The 19946-nt window shown below is 40.2% G+C and overlaps 3 protein-coding genes across 5 annotated transcripts; 1 reads left to right on the top strand and 2 right to left on the bottom strand.

Annotated features, from left to right (window-relative positions):
* Positions 1-214: 214 nt before the first annotated feature.
* Positions 215-15338, top strand: LOC139108474 (b(0,+)-type amino acid transporter 1). 2 transcript variants are annotated; one of them, XM_070666824.1, is made up of 5 exons: positions 215-702; positions 12535-13652; positions 13742-13955; positions 14338-14643; positions 14922-15338. In XM_070666824.1, exons 1-5 carry the CDS (start codon positions 678-680, stop codon positions 14984-14986), a joined length of 1728 nt encoding a protein of 575 aa, XP_070522925.1. In that variant the 5' UTR covers positions 215-677; the 3' UTR covers positions 14987-15338. The 2 variants fall into 2 exon arrangements, with proteins under 2 accessions (XP_070522925.1, XP_070522924.1); XM_070666823.1 differs by lacking the exon at positions 215-702 and adding an exon at positions 11859-11987.
* On the bottom strand, positions 15075-16787 carry LOC139108480 (uncharacterized protein C1orf131 homolog). 2 transcript variants are annotated; one of them, XR_011546667.1, is made up of 3 exons: positions 16354-16786; positions 15513-16104; positions 15075-15421 (listed from the first exon to the last, which is right to left on the bottom strand). XR_011546667.1 is itself a non-coding variant. In XM_070666830.1 (2 exons), exon 2 carries the CDS (start codon positions 16090-16092, stop codon positions 15595-15597), a length of 498 nt encoding a protein of 165 aa, XP_070522931.1. In that variant the 5' UTR covers positions 16093-16104; positions 16354-16787; the 3' UTR covers positions 15075-15594. The 2 variants fall into 2 exon arrangements, 1 of the variants encoding a protein (XP_070522931.1); XM_070666830.1 differs by having other exon boundaries at positions 15075-16104; positions 16354-16787.
* Positions 16788-16856: 69 nt separating this feature from the next.
* Park (E3 ubiquitin-protein ligase parkin) lies at positions 16857-19807 on the bottom strand. Its single transcript, XM_070666825.1, has 9 exons — positions 19380-19807; positions 19022-19308; positions 18740-18947; positions 18296-18656; positions 18002-18203; positions 17754-17903; positions 17502-17624; positions 17282-17366; positions 16857-17196 (listed from the first exon to the last, which is right to left on the bottom strand). Exons 2-9 carry the CDS (start codon positions 19277-19279, stop codon positions 17087-17089), a joined length of 1497 nt encoding a protein of 498 aa, XP_070522926.1. The 5' UTR covers positions 19280-19308; positions 19380-19807; the 3' UTR covers positions 16857-17086.
* Positions 19808-19946: the final 139 nt, after the last annotated feature.

The following is a 19946-nucleotide window of genomic DNA, read 5'->3' as shown; positions in this document are numbered from 1 at the left end:
GCAGGAGCCGCGTGATGACCGCGGAATGGCCAATGGATGCTTCGCGCCGTACCGGAGTAAGGATTCCACGGCGGCGTCGTCGGTATCGAGCGAAACTCCCGACGCCACGCCACGCCGCGCCGCGCCGCGCCTGTTCTCCCTCGCGTCTCTCCACCCTTGCGCCTCTCCTCACTCCCTCGCGGTGGCTATGATAGACCTCGCCTGCCGACGAACGCGCCCAGTAAAGCGCGAAAGCTCGCTGAGGGAGCATCGTAGGCTAACACTGACTTCGAGGCGTCACAGCGGCAAGCGATAAAAGAAAAAAAGAAAAGAAAAAAAGAAACATCCGAAGGGACACTGAGAGAAGAGACTTCTCGAGGGGGCACGTCGCGAACGGATAAATCCAGCGAACCGAGTCGCAAGGGTAGGCGCTGAGACGAAGGGAGATCCAGCGAAAGTAGAGGCGCACGCTGCGAAGGACGGCGGAGAAGATACAACGGTAACCGGTCCCGGAAGTGGAAAGGGCAGAGGTCGACCGGGCCGGCGCGAGGAAGGGCTGCGCGAGTGGACGACAAAGGACGGCGAGGACAGTAGCTGCGTAAGGCGCGAACGACGGTGGTTGGCACTGAAAAGTAGCGGCGTGGTGTCATGAGAGGCGGTCTCACGGTCCGCCCTTCTTATCGGTCCCTCCAAGAGTCATGCATGTCGCGCCCCTCAAACGAGGTAAGTGTCCAAACGCCGGAGCAATCCTTCTCCTACGCAACAGAGTTTGATAACAGGGACGCCGGTCGCATCTGGTTGTAATCGGTCGGTTTAACTGGACTCTGTAATTTCGCTACACTACGATAGAGTCGGCCCAGGTCATGTGGATAATTAACAAGCTCCTCTGAAAAAGGCTTTTAAAGGTGAATGCCTATTTTCGTAGACGAGACTTTGATGCGACTGGACATTACCCGTTGTGTAAACAAAAAGTAGATCCTTAGGTCTGTTGAATAATTATATTTGTTCTTTTATATTTGTCTTTGGTCCGACGATGAGTGGCAGGCTTGAGAGTCTCGGGATAAAGACGATCCGTGAAAATAAAATTGAATTAATCAGTAGGCTCTTGCAAATTCTTGGAGATTAGATCATTTCGCCGCGAGACCTCGCGATTAATGGGCTTGCATCACGCCGGGGTGCACGCGATACGCCTACGTTTACGTTTGTTTGGTTGTAACGGATCAGCCGGCACGCTTTTCGACTACGTAATCGCGTTAACCGGAGAAAGAGTCGCCAGGGCATTTAGAAGCAATGGAATTTAACTAAATAGCGCGTTATAATTGCGTGTTTTAATTTATTAACTCTTACAAATTTTTAACCGACGGTTTACGCAAAGAAAACAAAAAAAAACAAAAGACTTGATCAACCCTCCTCATTTATATTTTTTTGTTCTTTAAACAAAAGAAAAAAAAAAAAACTTGGAACAACTTTGTTTTAAAATAAATCGTAACGCTTCTCACCGATAAAGTTTAACAAACGAGATACAAAAGAAATAAAACCAACAAGCCTGTGATTTATAAGTCGATAATAACCGAGAGACGGAGTTTCTCTTCCTCAAGCTAAAAATAACGCACGGAAAATGAAAATATCCTTACAAGAATATTTTATCAGGTCAAGAATATCTCGGGGAATTATCTCGGTGAAAACAATATTGTCCTGAACTTCGTGCATCCGATCGGCGTTATTCCGCGAATGCAATCTAGCTTGTTAGCACAATCGAGCGAGTTAGGGGAGGGAAAAGTGCGTCTGCACTCCTTGGGGATTTACGAGGTGAGAGGGGAAAAAAAAAAGAAAAAAAAATTAATTAGAAACCAGGATCTCCGCCGTTTGAGAGATTATCCAACATTTTCTTGCGAGTTCATCTCGAATGCGAGGCAAAGAGTTCCTTCCCTCAACGCCTACTGATGTCGATATTGAGTATCGATGACGTTCTTTAGCTGCAGTTAACATTAGGGCATTAGGGGCGTGTTCTTATTAATTATGAAACATGAGGAGTAGTTGAAGGCCGGCAAGACAACACGTGGACTGCGAAGACATTCTTTTTCTGTGCGTGATCGATGAGAAAACGCAGCGCGAACGGGTGCACTTATTAAAAGTGAGGAACATTTACGATTACAATAGGCGGCTGTCTTGCGAGGGCTTGAATTACTACTTGCTTTCTCGTAGGAAAACATTCGCGGCTTAATATTAATATTTATCTTGCGCAAAAGGACCGCCGGCGGGGGGACTCCCTGTAGAGACTATTACGAATTTACGACGGCGGTAGGCAGAAAGTCTTTCTTTAGGTTCGCGGCGGAATAATAAATAATTTCGGAGCACTCGGTGCAACAGCGATTGAAATAAAGCAGCCGTGTGCTTTACGTCACTAGTGCACCCAGGGTGCGCTAACGAAAAACCTGTTGGTCGCGTGCGTCCTCGTGGTCGAGCTCAGGCTGCCAAGACGTGTCCAGTAGTTACTCTTGCTATCGCTCAAGTCTCGAGATGTTTGCTAATTATAAACGTCTCGCCGCCGAGTCTTTTATTCCCTTTGTCAATGAAAAACGGGTTTTGCTAGGTGCGAGCCTCGTGGCTGTTCATCACTTTTAGGCGCGACGCTGCGTTAAACTGTCATTGCGTAATCGCAGTCTTGAATCTCGCAATTAGTCGAGGACACGATCGGGCAAAAACGTATTTAATGAATTTATAACAATCGCGATAATTTGCATGAAATAAAAATACTGAACGAAAGTTTACTAATAGCGAAAGTCGATTAATTTTTTTTTTTTTTTGCTTCTTTTGATAGCAATTGATTTTTCCTTTTAGTTCAAGGAATAATGCGAGCCTCATAGAATTGTTATTAAAGCGAAAAGATCTACGTTCGGTATAGCAATTTCTGTACGTAATAATATTAGGAATGTATTAATGATTTATAAATCAAAAGCAACAATTATCCTTAAGTGGAGTCAGCCCGTTATGGTCAGACGAGCTAAATCAGGCTGGGAACGCGATCGATTCTGCGATAGCTCGGGATCGTACGCGAGCCACTACTACGAAAATATTAGCGGGGTACACTCAATAACGATCATCGCGCTTTATTAACCGCTTTCTCACGACTATTGGCACATAATTGTTACAAATGCTTAACGCGATAAAGTCCAGCTCGCCTCCACTTGAATCGAGGAGACGGCGAGCGCCACTAATAATTAATCGCCAATGAAGCGCTTGCGATGCCATCGAATTTCATTCATTCATACTTAGTGCGCTCCGTTTTTCTTTCATCTTTTACTCTTAAGTAACTCTAAGAAAACAAGTCGCGTGATAAAGTCCGAATAACGTCGAAGAGGCGTCGAAGCCACAGTTGATAATCATTTCGACGAGACTCTTCTTACTTTGATTAATGATTCATCGTGAGCCACTTAATGAACTATCAGTGATCAATCGCTTCTCCTTTTCCGTCGTGTCTTTTTTTTTTTTTTTTTTTTTTTTTATATATTTTATTTTTATTTCCGTTTCTTGTACGCACTGTTCTTTTTTAATCGGTGAAAGTGGATAAAAATAATAGACAATAGAGACATCGGCGTTGTTAGTCGCTCTAAGTTTATTCTACTTCGGCGTAAAAACTGGTTTTATCCGTGTGACCTCTTACGCACCAGGAATAGATTTGCGATGCCGCAGCGCTCTCCTTTCCCCATGTTGAAACAAGTGCTTTTCCGATAACGTTAATGTACTTTTCCACCTACATCTTTCGCTACAGTACGTTTCAATCTCGGCAGATTAACGCGAGCATTATTTAACCGCTGACGGACGATCCACGTGTTTTATTAGCAGTGACAATGTTCAATTCGTGTTTGCGCTGAAGAGATAAAACGCTAAACGAACTGATCCCAGAATTTATTCTTCTATTGCGTTAGATTGTACGAGAAAAACTTTTTTCACATTTTACGCGGATAAACCAATTAAGAAGCAGAGGAGAATTTATGTTCTACATGCTCAAAAAAAAAAAAAAAAAAAACAACCTCTTTCACTTAACTCTGATAAAATCTTTTAAAAATAAATTTTATTCTACGTTAAAAATAAGTAAAATATCTGACGTTATTAAAACATATTTCTACGAAGCGTGATTAAATTCGAAGCGTAATTTTCACTCGTTAGTTTACTTGCGTGAGGCTAGAATTTATTATCGGTGTAGGTAATACAAAAGTACACGGTGCTCGGTGTTACGGTGACTTAACTTTTTAGCACCTCGTAAGATGTTTTCACTTCCAACTGTATCCATAATGGCCAAGTCCTCTTTACGTCAGTTCTTCTTCCAGCGCGCGAGTGCTGTCGCACTCGTACTACTTCATCGGATTTCATTGATGAAAAGCGGCTCGTATATGAGTTTGCATGCAGAAAATGATTGGCTTAAATAAAACGTCGCGGCTCCTCTTGTTGTCGTTTCCTCTTTCTCTTTCTCCCTCGCGTCTCTCGTCGATTCAAGCTCGTTGAGAAGTCTGTCTATTTCTCGTGTCCGTCTATTTATGGCCACTTTAGCACGCTGCGTGTCCATTCGAAATCGTTAAAAATAATCTCGTTATTGCGTCCACGTGGGCGAAATTCAGCTCGTATTGTCGAATTAATTTTGGGGCCGAGAAACAATAACGAATGCACGAAGATATTTCCTTTCCTGCATACGTCTTTTTCTTTTTCTTTATTCTTTTTTTTTTCCTCACGAACACGCGTGAGTTATATACCGGAGAAGCTATTAGTTCGCATTGTCGCAATTCTATTTAACAGAGCCAGGCCGCGCTAATCACGTGAATTTTATTCATGTGATTTGCCAGATGAGAATCATGTCCAATTTAACGTTTAATTTTGAAGACGCGATGCCTCCGTTATTTGCCAGCTCAATATTGTTTACGCTACTTCGCATAAATCAAGCTTTAACGTAAGAGTCGAGCAGAGCAACGAAACACCGGACGCTCTCGATAATTAATTATCGCGGAAGAAAAATTTTAATAAAGTAAACGCCGGGCAATGAAATTAGATATTAAAATGCGTGCACTTGCTATGCGTATCTTCGTGCAATTGTTGGCTCGGTAGCTATTGTATTTCGATTACCGCGTTAACGCAACGATAGTGTTCGGGTAATCTCGCGAGCGACGAAGGATCAAGTAAATCGATTTCACCTCGTTCGCGCTCAATGTTACTGACACATGCAACGGTGCGTGGATATTTTTGAAGCGAATCGCGTTTTGGTCGGACGGAAGGCATCGCGTGCTCCAGAATCTCTTCTTCTCCTCTCTTTCCCTGGCGTTTCTCTGGTTACACGAGATGACGCAACTCGACATAGCAACTCCTCTGCCGTTAGTCTTGCATTATGCAAATCGCCGTAAGGATCAAAACGTGACAAAAGTGATATATATATGGTATCTTAATAATGCTAGAGAGTAGGAATTTTAATGAACCACGAATCTGATCATTCAGATAAAATATTACGGCATATAATGCGTAATGTGAATTAAGTCTCTAATTTTTGCTACTTCTGGCAAATTTAATAACCGTTCGCGGAATTATTTATAATTTTACGACCGAAGAAGAGTATTAATGCCAAATAATATTATTGAATTCCGGGAATTACATCTGATTAACTTCGCTCCGGGCTCTTTACGTAATATTCAAATCTTTGAATTGGACTTTTAATTTTATTTGTATCTTATTATTAATTAATATCACAATAGTTATTATGTCTGTTAGTATAAATAATTGTCTCGTTTCCAAGCGAATAAGACTTTCAGTTGTACGGGCTTTAATTGTTCCCATGGAAAAATTTGAAATTTAAAAGATTATGAAAATTCACGGGCCTTTCCCGTTCGACGTATATTCACTAATTGACTAATGCAAAATTGAATTGAAGCTTCTCAAGGGATTATGCCATCCCGGTCTCTGTTCGCTCGAGGAAACTCGCTTATCAAAATGCCATCGTGATCTTATAACGAAGAATCCCTCGTGAGTCCTTCGAGTTCGATTTTTTTGTAGGGCCACGACTTCTTTTCTTTTTTTTTTACGTCGCGCAACACAAACTCGTCGATGAGAAATTCTCAAGTGCGAATTATACGATCGCGCGCTCGTGTCGATCGATATAACGCGATACGAATAACGTAAAGCCGAAAAATGCAATCAACACTTGTAGTCGCCGCTTTATTAAAATAGTGCATCAAATCGAAGTCGAGCCTGAAATTGCATTCCCAAATCATTGTTTAGTAAATAGCTTGAATATCGGAATGATATCCTGACGCTATCGCGTCGCGATAAAGGTTGCCAGCGTTTCAGCTCGCCCACATACGCGTTCTTCCATTTCTATTTGATAAAATTCTTTTCTGTCAATAACTTCACGATCGAATATTTGCCCAGTTAACGTAACACTCGTTCAATATTGAAGTACGTTTAACTAAGAGTGCAATTGGCAAAGCTATCTATTTTTGAGACTCGAGATATTTAGATTCTTTACAAGCAATGTGAAATATTTATAAATAATATAATTACAAATCACAGGTGACATTTTAATATAAATATGTAGTTTTATATTTTTATAAGATATCAATTTTACGAATTAAATTACGGCATGGTTGTACGATTCGGGACTTATTGTACGAAATTATACACACGCTTTTAGAATTATGAGGAAAAAAGAAAGGATAATGCATAATTACGCGGTAAATATTTTTACTAAGTACACACTGGAATAACTGTTCGAGCAGATTTCACGCCAAGTCTTTTCGAGAGACAATATTTGTATGCCGCGAGACACGTACGTCTTGGCAAGATTAAAAGCATAATTGAACGGGGTTGAAAACGCGACACGCGTGTAATAGGCTGTTAATGGATAAATTATGATAATCATAATTTGACAGCAATTACCTCGAGCACTCAAACGAGTTTTGCTTTTCGCACAAGCATAATTTTTGATGCAAGAAGCGTTTCCTCGAGGCCAAACCGATCCCACAAAGCGGCAGAATTTGTTTTTCAATTTCTTTCAAAGGAGAAAATTAACGCTTCAGCTTAATAAGCAAAGCGGTAGCGAAGAAAAATGAAATAGAACATCGATGCATGAATGCGTTTGTTTAATCTCCCTTTTCTAAATCTGAGCGTTACGTCAAACCTTTTTCATTTGCGTTAGAATTTTCCAGTTTCATCGCAGTTTTATCGACGCAAAGTTGTACGCGGTTTGCACACGGGCTATAACGTTATTACAATCATTCCAATCTTTTTTTGTTCGTTACCCCATCGTAGACAAATTGTCGAACAAAACGCATTAGAAAAAGCGACCCACATAGGAACTGACCTCTAAAATCGCGAGATCTCGTGGCTCGAGATAAAAAAAAATAAAAAAACCCCACCGAGAATTAAAGCTGGAAATGACTTATCCTGCCTACACACGAGGTGTCCCAGTAGTGTCCTCAATTTTCTCTCAGGCATACATATTAAAAACTTAGAAATTAAATACGTTCATTAAAACCTCTTTTTAATTTACGTAAAATAACATTTAAATTACAGTAATATTTTTTATAAAATGTATCGTAATCAAAATAGATTTCTTCAAATGAATTCACTGTGCAGTTTCTAGTTTCGACGTAGGAAACGAACGAAAGAATAGACGCGCAATTACAACTCCGACAACGAGCTCGATGGGATTCTTGTGATCGACGCGGCCTTGTCCGTGAAACGCAGTAACGTTAATTCGCTTTCCGGCACTTCCGCGGATCGAAAACGCTCCCGTTTCTCACGCATCTCGAGTCAGACGCAATTGGATCGTTGCGACGTTTCACGGTGAGCGATTACGGTTATTAATGCGATTTGACCCGCGACGTTAACATTGCAAAATGCATCACGTTTTGATCTCCCACCGCGCCGTTTCTCTCGAGATGCACGACGAAATGCGCGATAAAACGCGTACACGACGTTCTCCACCCGAGTAAAAAATCGATCCGCGTCCTAATCAAATCTATCTGAAACAATTCAAACACGTGGGATCTATGAATAAAAACGGACACAGCGAAAGCTAATGCACAGTTGACGGAACGCAAACAACAGATTTTTTCAATCAGTCAAGCCTGCCTGTCGGCCGGGACAGGTTTGTTAATAAAAAAAAAAATAAACGCTTCAGTTTGAAATTAGAAATCTTCTCTGTGGACACGGAGCCGAGTAAAAATTAAACATTCGCAAGTCGGACCGTAAATATATTTTATTATTCATTCACATATTATTGCCTCAAATATTCTAAAACATTTCATGTAATTTGTCTCCCTTTTTTTTTTTCTCTATCTTTTAAAATCACTCCAATTTACAAAGTCTAGAATTTAAGCCTTTATTTTCTTTCCTTTTTATTTGAGACTCTTTCGCGGCATCCAACGCACGTTAACGCGGCGTGTATCAACTTTGATATGTGCTGATGAATGCTATTCGATTGGCCAGCCTCGTCGTTGTACGAACATTTCGCGGAATTTTGTAATTTAACCCAACCTAATTCGCGGCGCTAAAAGACTAAGACCCGAGGGGGAATCATGACACTCCGGTTTGCTTCGCGCTGCTCGTTTTGTCGTCTTCGTTTTCATCGTCGTCTTTGCCGTCTCTCGAATCATTAGAAGCGACGCGTGCGATAAACGCCGTGCCTTGGCGTCATCGGCAATTACATCGTTAAGCGACACGTCGCCGGAATATCGGCCGCGATCAGTTTTAAATGAGACCGGACTCTATTTCGCGCTCGCGATGAATCTCGCGCGATAAATCTCGTAAAGATAAAAATTGCCCGCGTCACTGATTGCAAGCTTAATCGGTTTAATAGAGATCCGATAGCCGCTTGTCTCTTAATGTGCTATTTGCACACGAAAGCTTTTCTAAACCGCTAATTTAAAAATAAGTCCTTTTAAAACATAGGGTATCTAGTTCGAATCGATAAGCTTATCTATCACTGAGAAAAAGATATTTGTTGAATAAACCTTTCGGCTAATCCAGATTTAATTAATACGAAAAAATTTTTAATAAATTAAAATAAATTGTGGTCTATATGGATAACAATTTATTTGGTTAAATAATAATTTTGTTGTATTAACTAAATCTGGGTTTAACCGAAAGAAGGTTTGATTTGTTTAACAAAATTTTTTCTCAGCTTATCTTTTTAATTAAACGCAATTTTTTTTTATATATAGTATAATTCAGTAAATAAGTTATAAATAATTCGAATGCCGCTGCATAAAATGTATCCCGCTGGTACCAATTTTACCACCGCGTCCCGGCCTCTCATTATATTTACTATTTATGTGTTTGCATTGTCATACATTACTCCCTCATTTTGTATGCAAAAGCATCGTTGTCACGAGCTGGCAGTTGTCACAATAATATTAACAAAGTTTCGACGACTGATGCAACGACGCGCGTGAATGAATTACGACGATCCGACTAATGGGTCGGTTTCGTTTTGCGCCAGCGAAGAAATATATTGCCGAAAGTGCGAAACGTTAAAAGTCAACTTAAAGAATAATTTACAATCGTGATAATGTTCTGCAAAATCACGTGGTGTCGTTAGCGTTATAACATTTTTAGCATATTAACAAATTACTTGACGCAACACTCTCGCATTCTGTGCAAAGCCGGTTAGAAAGGGGATTATAGATACGTATGAGGACATAATGGACGATCTCTGTAAGGGAATTTAATAACGTTTTTAATATATTCATATTAATGATATAAATTAAAACCGTTTTGTCAGACTAATTTTCGTCGCTACTACTTAATCCCTCGGGTCATGAATAGGGGAGTGAACGCTTCAATCTCGCGCCTCTGAAATAATTTTTATATTTTCTCTCCGCAAAAATAAGCCAATTAGCCAGCTCGGTTATTAAAAATGATATACATTCACATGCGCACGTAACAGTGGCGCACACAAGCTCGCAATTCGCCTGTAAACGTGGATTTGTTTCGTAACGTGCAATCATTCTTTTAGGCGCGCGATTTGTCACATTAAAGTTTTCTGAGAATGTCAGGAATCTGAATCAGCTCCGTGACGATCATGTTCCAATGACGAGCTAATTAAAATTAATAGATGCCTCCATCGATTAACTGCTTAAAAAATTCCGTTTATTAAATAATTGAAATTTCCTCTCTTCTTTAATTAATTCATTATCCGAAGCTCATGGCAGTTAAAAATTGTATGAGATGCATTAAGGTAATCCTACTTCCTCATCACAATTTATTTTCCTCAACGTAATACAAAATATTGACGTTACTTAATTGCAAAAGAAATATATATATATATATTTTTTTTTTTATTGATTTATTTAACGCGCTGTAATGAACTTCGCTATAATTACGCAAATTTATTACTGCCGCCGTTATTGCGAAATAAAATTCTTTTTCTTTTACCTTCGCGAATTTTTCTGTACAATGACATTATTCGATTTAACTTGATGCACATACCCAAGATCTTCTTTCAGTAAGACACTGTGGCTTTTCCCAATATTTCTTTATCTATACGTTAGTCTACTACGTTCTGCCGCCACGTTGTAATAAAGAGAACATTGCCATTTTATTCGATCTACTTTTTTTTGTTTAAGACAACTAATTTATGAAGATCGATAAATGTAATTGTTTGGTATTTAGAAGACTTGCTATACGTATACGTAGAGCGTCTGTTTCTCGAAAAGAGAGAAAGAGAGAGCTAGCTGTAAGATTTTAAACGTTTATTCTTCATTTAAAATTACGAGAGGGTTTCGTACAATCTACATTCGATAATTTTCAGATATTTGAAATCTAATGAGGTTGAATGGGGAAACGCTCTTCAACGTTAAACTTCAGCAGATGAGAGGGCCTCGATACCTCATCGAATTTGCGTTTAATTTCCCACGGAACTGTCCATGCGGTCAATTACGATAAGCCCGGTTTAATAGCAGGATGAACGACGTTACGTCGCAGATTATTGATTTTACGGTCAGCGATTACGCACATTTCGCGACATCGCGCAATTATTCTCGTGAATTCGGATGTTCGCTTCGTGGACACGTCCGCGTGGTAAAATCGTAAACAATTGTTTTGCTGGCATAAGTGGCCGCCCTCCGCTTCCGCGTTTTTTTGGCCGTGCTATTGAAACGCGCAGCTGTCATACGAGATAATCGAGTTAACGAGAGGAGAGACGGTACGTGAGCAAACCGCCGTGCCGACTATTCAGAAATACACGGCGCGGGGTCAAAATAGAGATTTTACGATCTTCGCGCGTCGAAAACAATTTTGACGGCGCATCGTTGTTTATGCGGGTAGATAAAATTTACTTTCAACTCCGCCTTTGTAATACCAATTGTTTTGACCACTGGAACGACCGGTGGTGCCTTTTTCGCATAAACGGTAATCAAAATAAAAAAAAAAACCGCAGCTTTTATCGGACTCTGTCGGGCCGGGTTGGCAATTTGTTCGCGAGCCAGGGTACCCAGTAGACCTGCATCTTCCGAAGATCGGACGTTACCTTGCTTCTCGCTCGCCGATGCAGTTTCGATTTTCGCGAGCGACGTCGAAACGGAGCGACGGCGGAAGGCACGCTAGGTGCGCATCCGATGAAATCGATAGCGCGGAGCAAGAAGTCACCTTGAGAAAGGGGAACGGCGCAGCCGCCTCCACTTACGCGCAGTTCGAAATTCCCGCGTTGCCGGGGCCGGTGGATTTCGCGCGCTCCTCGACCGATTATTTATCGCCGCGAAAAAGGAGCCGGTGGACGGCCGTGTCTTCCTTGGCGCGCCGCCACGCGAACTATTACGGTCGCGGACGCCGCGACCACCGTGATAATAATATGATAATCGCCGTCACGTGGCGCGGGAGCGCACGGGGATCAGGTCGCGTGGTCACCGGCGACGGCCCGCCAGCTAAGCAGTAAGCAAAAGGGATGCGGTACGGGCCGGTCGGTTGTCTCGTCGCGCCCTCGAATAATTATCCGTGCCCGGCGATCTGTTCACTCCCAACATCCGGTATGTGCTATCCCAAACGTCACTTCGTCAGTGAATTATAATTGTTAATTTTTTCAGGTTGATTGTTTTAATCGGCAATCGGGCGCGGTGGACGCGAGGCTGATCGCGAAATTATTTTGCGTTATTTTATTGCCGTGAAAAAAAGAAAGAAAAAAAAGAAAAGAAAACCTCGGGCCGATCGTGGAAGGAAGATCGAAACTGGAAGCGGCTCTCTCGTAACAATTTATACACGTTTATGTAAGGAGGCAAAATCCAGAATTATTTCGAGCCCGGCGCGTCCACGAAAGAGGAGATTGCGCGACTAGGGCAGACCACGTGGTCCGGTCGTCGCCGGGTGACTTCTAAACTTAGGACCCGGCACGAAATCAAAATATAATCAAGTCTTTTTTCACTTTTTTTTCCCTTTCCGAATATGCGAAGCGCAGTGAGTCGAAGCACGCGACAGTTATTTCTGTTGCAACAGGTTACAGAAAATTGAAAGGATCGTTTTACCTGACTGGATAATCAAAGGTCTATAAAATATTAAGACATTTCTTATCTTTTGCAGTTACCGTGGGACATGATCCGCAAACGAGCAATGGCAGTCAGCTACAAGTGCAACAGCAGCAATTGCAAGGGGGCTGGGTGGGAGGAGGTGTTGGCGACACTAGCAGCGGACTGGTCTGCCGAGCTGGCAAACTGGTCAACGGCAGCAGCAACGGCAAATCGTCGTTACACCATCCTCAACAACAGCAACGTCAGCAGCAACAGCAGCAACAACAACAAGGCCAATCTGGGGGTGTGGGGGATGACGAAGACGGGGGTGGAGGGAGCGGAGGGCTGGAGGGGACGGACGCAGAGACGAACGACCCTGTTCACCTCAAGAGACGGGTGGGACTCGTCAGTGGGGTGGCTCTAATCGTCGGCACGATGATCGGCTCCGGGATCTTCGTGTCGCCGTCGGGTCTGCTGACGCGTACCGGCAGCGTCGGCATCAGTTTTGCTGTATGGACCGCGTGCGGTCTTCTAAGCCTCTGCGGCGCTCTTGCGTACGCCGAGCTGGGTACCATGAACACGAGCAGCGGCGCCGAGTACGCGTACTTCATGGACGCGTTTGGCGCCCCGCCTGCCTTCCTTTTCTCCTGGGTGTCCACCCTGGTGCTCAAGCCGTCGCAGATGGCGATCATCTGCCTGTCGTTCGCCCAGTACACCGTCGAGGCGTTCACTGTCGACTGCGAGCCGCCCGACCAGGTGGTCAAGATCGTCGCTTTGCTGGCGATCGTTCTGATACTTCTAATCAACTGTTACAGCGTCAACCTGGCTACTGGCGTGCAGAACGCCTTTACGGCCGCCAAGCTGATGGCTATACTTGTGGTGATAGTCGGCGGGTCGTACAAATTGATACAGGGTAATACGCAACATCTCCAAACGGCGTTCGACACCATCGACGGCACCACCATCAACATTGGTCGCCTCGCCACCGCCTTTTACACCGGGCTCTGGGCATACGACGGCTGGAACAATCTTAATTACGTGACCGAGGAGATTAAAAACCCTTCCAAAAATCTGCCCAGATCTATCATGATCGGCATACCGCTCGTTACGCTCTGTTACGCGCTTATCAACGTATCTTACCTGGCGGTAATGTCACCGTCAGAAATGATTGAGAGCGAAGCCGTAGCAGTGGTGAGCATATAATTAACTAAAATTTATAATCGCTATTTTGCTCAGATTATTTTCTACATTCAAATATCTAATATAATATTTATTTGCAGACATTCGGCAATCGAATACTGGGCGTGATGGCATGGTTGATGCCACTTTCCGTAGCAATCAGCACATTCGGATCTGCTAATGGAACTTTGTTTGCCGCGGGTAGGCTCTGCTTTGCTGCGTCGCGAGAGGGTCATCTTCTCGACTGCTTGAGCTATGTGCACGTGCGACGTTTTACTCCTGCCCCAGGCCTCATTTTCCATTCCCTTGTAGCAGGTATAAAGCCAAATCGAAACAGGGTGAACAAATTCGTATAAATGCAATCGCGCAATTTATTTCGACAAATTATTCACGTTCAGTGGACTCCAATTATTCGTTTTCGTTTATTCATGTTTGTTCGTATTCGTCTTACATTTATTTTTGTATTAATTTACTTGAAATTTTATCTTGCAAAATTACTCTAAAATTTTTTAACTTTTTTTTTTTTTTTTTTTATTCTTTAAGAGGTTTAAATTTAGAGTTGTATTTTCCGGTCTGTTTGAGATTTTGTTTTATATAACATATGTCGTTTTAGTTCCAAGGCGAGACCGTTGCTATATGGATCATGTCGACTTCAAGGTGTCTAAATGTGTTGTAAGCCAAATTACTGATTTCACAGGCGCGATGGTTCTTTCCGGTAACATCGACTCGTTGATCGACTTCTTTTCGTTCACCGCATGGATATTCTATGGCGGTTCGATGCTCGCTTTACTGGTGATGCGGAGGACCAGGCCCAACCATCCGCGACCGTACAAATGCCCGCTGGTGATACCTGTGCTTGTGCTCATCATTTCCGCGTATCTGATAGTAGCACCGATTATCGACAAGCCTCAGATCGAGTACCTGTACGCGGCTGGCTTTATCGGTGCGGGCATGCTCGTCTACCTCCCCTTTGTAAAATTTGGATATGTGCCCAAATTCATGGGTAAGTATATATGTATACCTCTACTCTGCCAAGATAAAGATCTACTTGTCAATCTAACGATTACGTTGAAATTTGATGGCGCCTTGTACCAGTTGTTAATAGTAATATAGTGTGAAATATATATTGTCGTTTCTAAATTAAAAAAAAAATAAAGATCTGGCTAATAAAAAATAAAAGCAAAAAATAAAACTAATTTTTTACTAAAAATTAAATTATTATAAATTTAAATTGCAGAAGTCTAATATTAAGTTTTGAAGCTTTTTATTTATCGATTACAGAAGGTGTCAATGCCTTCCTGCAGATGTTACTAGAGGTGGCTCCAACGGCGGCTGCCTTCGACTGATTTTTATTTCAAAAGATCAATGTAGTACAGTTCTCCAGAATGCCGAATCATTCCATTGTGGCATTGAGTGAACTGTACGCATACCTGAATATACCCTATTTTAAATACATGCAGACGAGAGCGTTATATCCTACATATTACAAAGCTCAAGGCTGGCCCAAAAAATTAATCCATATAAAGAAAAAAAAAAGCATATATATTATATAAAAATATATTATTTTATTACTTGTTATTCTTCATACATAGTATACAACATGCAAAAGAGATATTATTGTTAGATAATAGACAGTTGATGTTGTAATGAAAAAGCGATGAATCAACAGAAAATATTTTAAATGTTTGCAGTTATAAATTTGTCTCTTTCTTCGTACATCCTTCTCGTTCTTTTCTTCATCGATCAAGCTGTTGCATATCATTTTTCCTTATTTATTTAACCTAATTAAAAATTTCCAAGACATTTAATAATTAGACATTTATTTTACAAAATTATTAACAAATAGTTTTTATTTTAATCAACAGTTCTTACTAGATATTTTATTCCGTATATATTTTCTTTGAATGCCGTTAAAATTAACAAATTTTTACATCTCAAATATATGTTGATAAATTCAGCTTTTCTGCTTCAGTAAAACATCTTTCGGCACCTTTCCATAAATGTGTAAAATACCACTGTCCTTCTTGCGAGTTTTCTTTGATTTGGATTTGACTAAACTACTGGTAAGTCCAGATTTATTTTCCTCCTTTTCTTTTGCCTTCTCCTTTTCTATTTTCTGTCGTGTCTTTAACGATTTGTAATTTATTCTCTTATTTTTCGGTGGTTTTGCACCTAAACTAATAGCAAGCTCGACCTTTGCTTTCCTTGCCTTTGGTTTCTCAAAACCAGACATACCAAATTTGATAATCTCATACCGCAATTTCTTCATCTCTTTTTCCTGTTCTTGCCTCTGCTCAACTTGCGTCTTTTTCACCGTAGATATATCCTCATTATTATCCGAATTTTCTGTGTATTTTAATTTTTTCTTTGGCGCCTTATAATTTACAGAAACATAACTACTTGTAGCAGCTTGCTTAACTTGGGACCCACGCGTTGGTACAAAATCTTCCATCTTTTCCTCGCACTAAAAAGGAATAAATGTTAGAAAAAAATTAAATTTAAAAAAAAAATTAAGTCTACATTATTTTATATTCACGTGAAAAGTGCTTTATTTATATTCTCAACCTAACCTCTATTAACAATTTGCATATTAAAACCTTTCACAACTTCGAAATTAAGAATTACAAAATGAAGCAGCTTTAAATATTTCAAAAGTGAATAATAAATTGTAATTATATGTAATTGTACCATTAATTATGAATATTCTACTTACATCACTTAAATGTATTACACCGCGGTCTGACTAGTCCGTCAAAATTTAGATTGGAGCATGGAGCATGGAGCATGGAGGAAACATAGTGTTGCGAAGGTGAAACCAAAAATGCAAGAGGAATGAAGTCTACAATGATGGAAATAAAGGACCAAGATATGGCGTTTGCTGCGGCGACGGCGGCTAGCGTACGTGACTTATTTCTCTCTCGGCCGCCGAGTACGGAGGTGTAGTAAGCCCCGCGTTCCCCCTCAATCCTCTGTGACCGATGCTCCGCAATACATTTACGCGCGCGCTTCGTGTGAGATTCGACGCACACTACGCCAAGATCACGTACGCCAGCAGGCGTCGCAGCACCACGAACGCCTTTCCTGACGGCGAGCATACATACGACTCCTTCCTGATGTCCAGATATTCTTACCTTTATGACGCGCTATCGTATATGGTCAGACGCCGGTAATTTCAGTAATATAACTAAACGATAAATTAAATAAATCTCCTTAAAATATTTTTCTTGCTATATTATTATATATAATATTAAATTAACAAGTATTTTTACAAAGCCTAGGAAAAATAAATTCGTAACTCAAGATTTCGAATATTTACAATATGGTAGATATACTCGATGAGCATTATTTCGTTGTAGTAACAAAATTCCTATCATATATACATTTTGAAAGTGATCATACGCGTACAAAAATTGATGGAGCTCTTCTTCTTTTTTTTTTTAAACTTATTATCCAAACCAGTGATTACCCATGCATTCTCTAGTCCACTCCGTTTGACACACCCAGCACCAGTGATAACCACATCCTCCTCTTGTGCACACCATGTGCATACAGCCTCCTGTGAATAAATAAATGAATAAATAAATTAGGTTTAAATCTCAATTGCAATGTGTTAATAAAAAGTTATATTTTTATGGATGTACCATCTCTTTCTGTAGGAGTTCTACATTTAGGACAAGGTTTTGTGGAAATTTGTATCGTCTTTTTGCTGGCTTCTTCCCATTTTGCCTAAAAAAATAATTAATTAAATTATTATTTTATATAAATTATCATTAATTATTATTTTTAAAATTATTATTAATTAATATAAATAATTTGATCAATTTTTTTATTATTGTCTTGCTTATTCGAAGATTAACTGACCTCACTAGCTCTTGTGGGATCTACAGAATAATTTCTAGATAAAGTACTCGTAGACGTTTCTGAAGTCTGTGATTCGCATTCTCCTACGTGATACCCTTGCAAACAATTTCTGCAAAAGACATACTAAAAAAAAAAGGAAAAATCTGAGATATTTAAAAATTACAGCACATTATATATACCTTTAAAAACCATCGTAAAAAAATTTTATATAAAAAAAAAATTAATAAAATATAATAAAATAAAAACACTTACGCCACAACCACCAATACACTGAATCTTTCGACATTCAGGGTCATCTGCAGAAGGTGGTATAATACCCATCCCACAGTTCGGCCTTGGACACAAAATACCACCCGCACGTAAGACATACTCCTCAGTACTAAATCTCTGATATCTTTCATACTATGAATTAAATGTAACAAATAACATTGTACAATGTCTAAAGTAAAACTAAAGTTTACAAGCACGTACAAAACTATTTAATGCCATTATATGTTTACCTGCTCTGTTTTAAGAAGATGGAAATGATGAACCTCACGGATAAAAGAATTGGGGCACCCAGCGGGACAAGGCAGGGTATAATATCCTTCAGATGAATCAAATTCAAACTGTCGTTCGTGCAAACGAATTGTGCAGTATTCGCAGAAGCAATCAAGACACGTTACGTGACCAGCTTCACAAGGAAACACCAATACAGTTTCCCTGCATATATCAGAATTTTTAATTATTATTCATGTATCATCCAAACTCAGTACTTTATATGTCTAATAATTATGCAAAATACTATTAAGTACCTAATATCTGTACAAGCAAGACAAGGGATATTTTTCAAGTTTGGCTTTATAAGATAAAGTGGCACAGCCTCATCATCCTCTCCTAATCTAGGATGCCTGGCACACTTGAAATAAAAATGAGCATAAGTCACTTGGTTGTCCATTTCATTGGACTTACTTGAGGACACAAGACAGAAATCATTTTCACAATGCACAGTTATTCGCCTAGGCTGTAAGACATCTGGCCAGCACTGAGGATCTCTGTCCACTGTTACAGCACCACTGTTACAGCTGGCACATTTAACCCTCAGATTACCTGCTGTCACATCCTTGCAAGGAGTTGAGCAGTAGACATAAAAATGTGCTTTGTTTGATTCCTGCACTGTCAATAAGAGATGAGATAAACAATTAATTTTTGATTACATATAGAATTATTAAATTTTATTAGCTTAAATTTCAGAGTACCTTGTAAGGCTAAATCTTCTTTATTCAGTTCATCCAAGGGCAAGTCCATAAGAGTTTCATTCATAGGTTTGCTGCCACTGTCATTTAGAGAAGTCTCTGAAGTAGATTCTTCAATGGAATTCACAGTGGCATCTTTCCTTTTGTTCAGTATCTTACGTGGAGGTGTTTGTACTGCATGCAAAATGCTCTGTTGTCCCAAGTCACATTCCTATAATTTTTTAGGCATAAATATACAAATATATTGCAGCTATATTAGTTTTTCTTGCACATGGCAACACTTACCTCTATTATGGTTGAATTGTGCAATTCTTTACCAGCAAATATGATCTTTACATCTTCTGGTGGTATTCCCATTCTAGGAGCAACCATTTCCTTCAAGTTTTTAATGTCACACTTAGGATCTAACTTGACAGAAAGTGTGTTACCCGTGTTTGTTTTGATATATATGCTTAAAGAGTTAGATATTTGTCGCTTGCCGAACCAGAACAAGCGTAACATTCCGAGAAATGTGTTTATTATCAAGTCAAACCAGAGGCTCATGTCTTATCGGTTTGAAATGTGACTAAATACTAAAAAAAGTGAGAGTTTGAATTAATAAAAATAAATTTTAATTACTCTTTAAATATTTGAAATTACTTACAGCAGTGACTTCGAAATTTTTTCTTAAATTTTAATTGTCAACACCAGGTATTCAAAGACTAAGGTTAGAAATCGTGTAACATTGTCGACGAAATTTTGAGGTACTGACGGGACAACCGACCGCCATCGGCAGATCAAGTCAATCGAGGTAGTTATAGTTGTCAACCGACGTCAAGAGATACGATCTGCGATCGTTGAAGAGTAAAGAGGTCTCTTACAGTTCGTTGCTAATTTTTTATTCACGAGTTTTCGAACTGCAGGTGTGGAAAGGCTTCTCGCCTTCCCGGACACATTGATAATAAATTTCCTGAAAACAATCACGACATACTTCGTATTCTCTCCGATTCCTCTCCCAGATTATGCAGACTCATCCTCGCTTTCCTTAAATCTACTGGCATCGAACTGTAATGGAATATGTATCTGAATTATTATAATTAATTTGAAAAACCCGCTTAGAGGGCTATTGAGACTAAACAAGAACAAGCCTGCTTTTGTACGCCATCTACGACGATTCAAGCTTGACCGTATCGAACCCGTGTGGGGATCTGGAGCCATAAAGGGAATAAGA

The sequence above is a fragment of the Cardiocondyla obscurior genome, linkage group LG15, assembly GCF_019399895.1.
Source record: "Cardiocondyla obscurior isolate alpha-2009 linkage group LG15, Cobs3.1, whole genome shotgun sequence".
Lineage (NCBI taxonomy): Eukaryota > Metazoa > Arthropoda > Insecta > Hymenoptera > Formicidae > Cardiocondyla > Cardiocondyla obscurior.
This window is presented reverse-complemented; position numbering and strand designations above follow the sequence as displayed.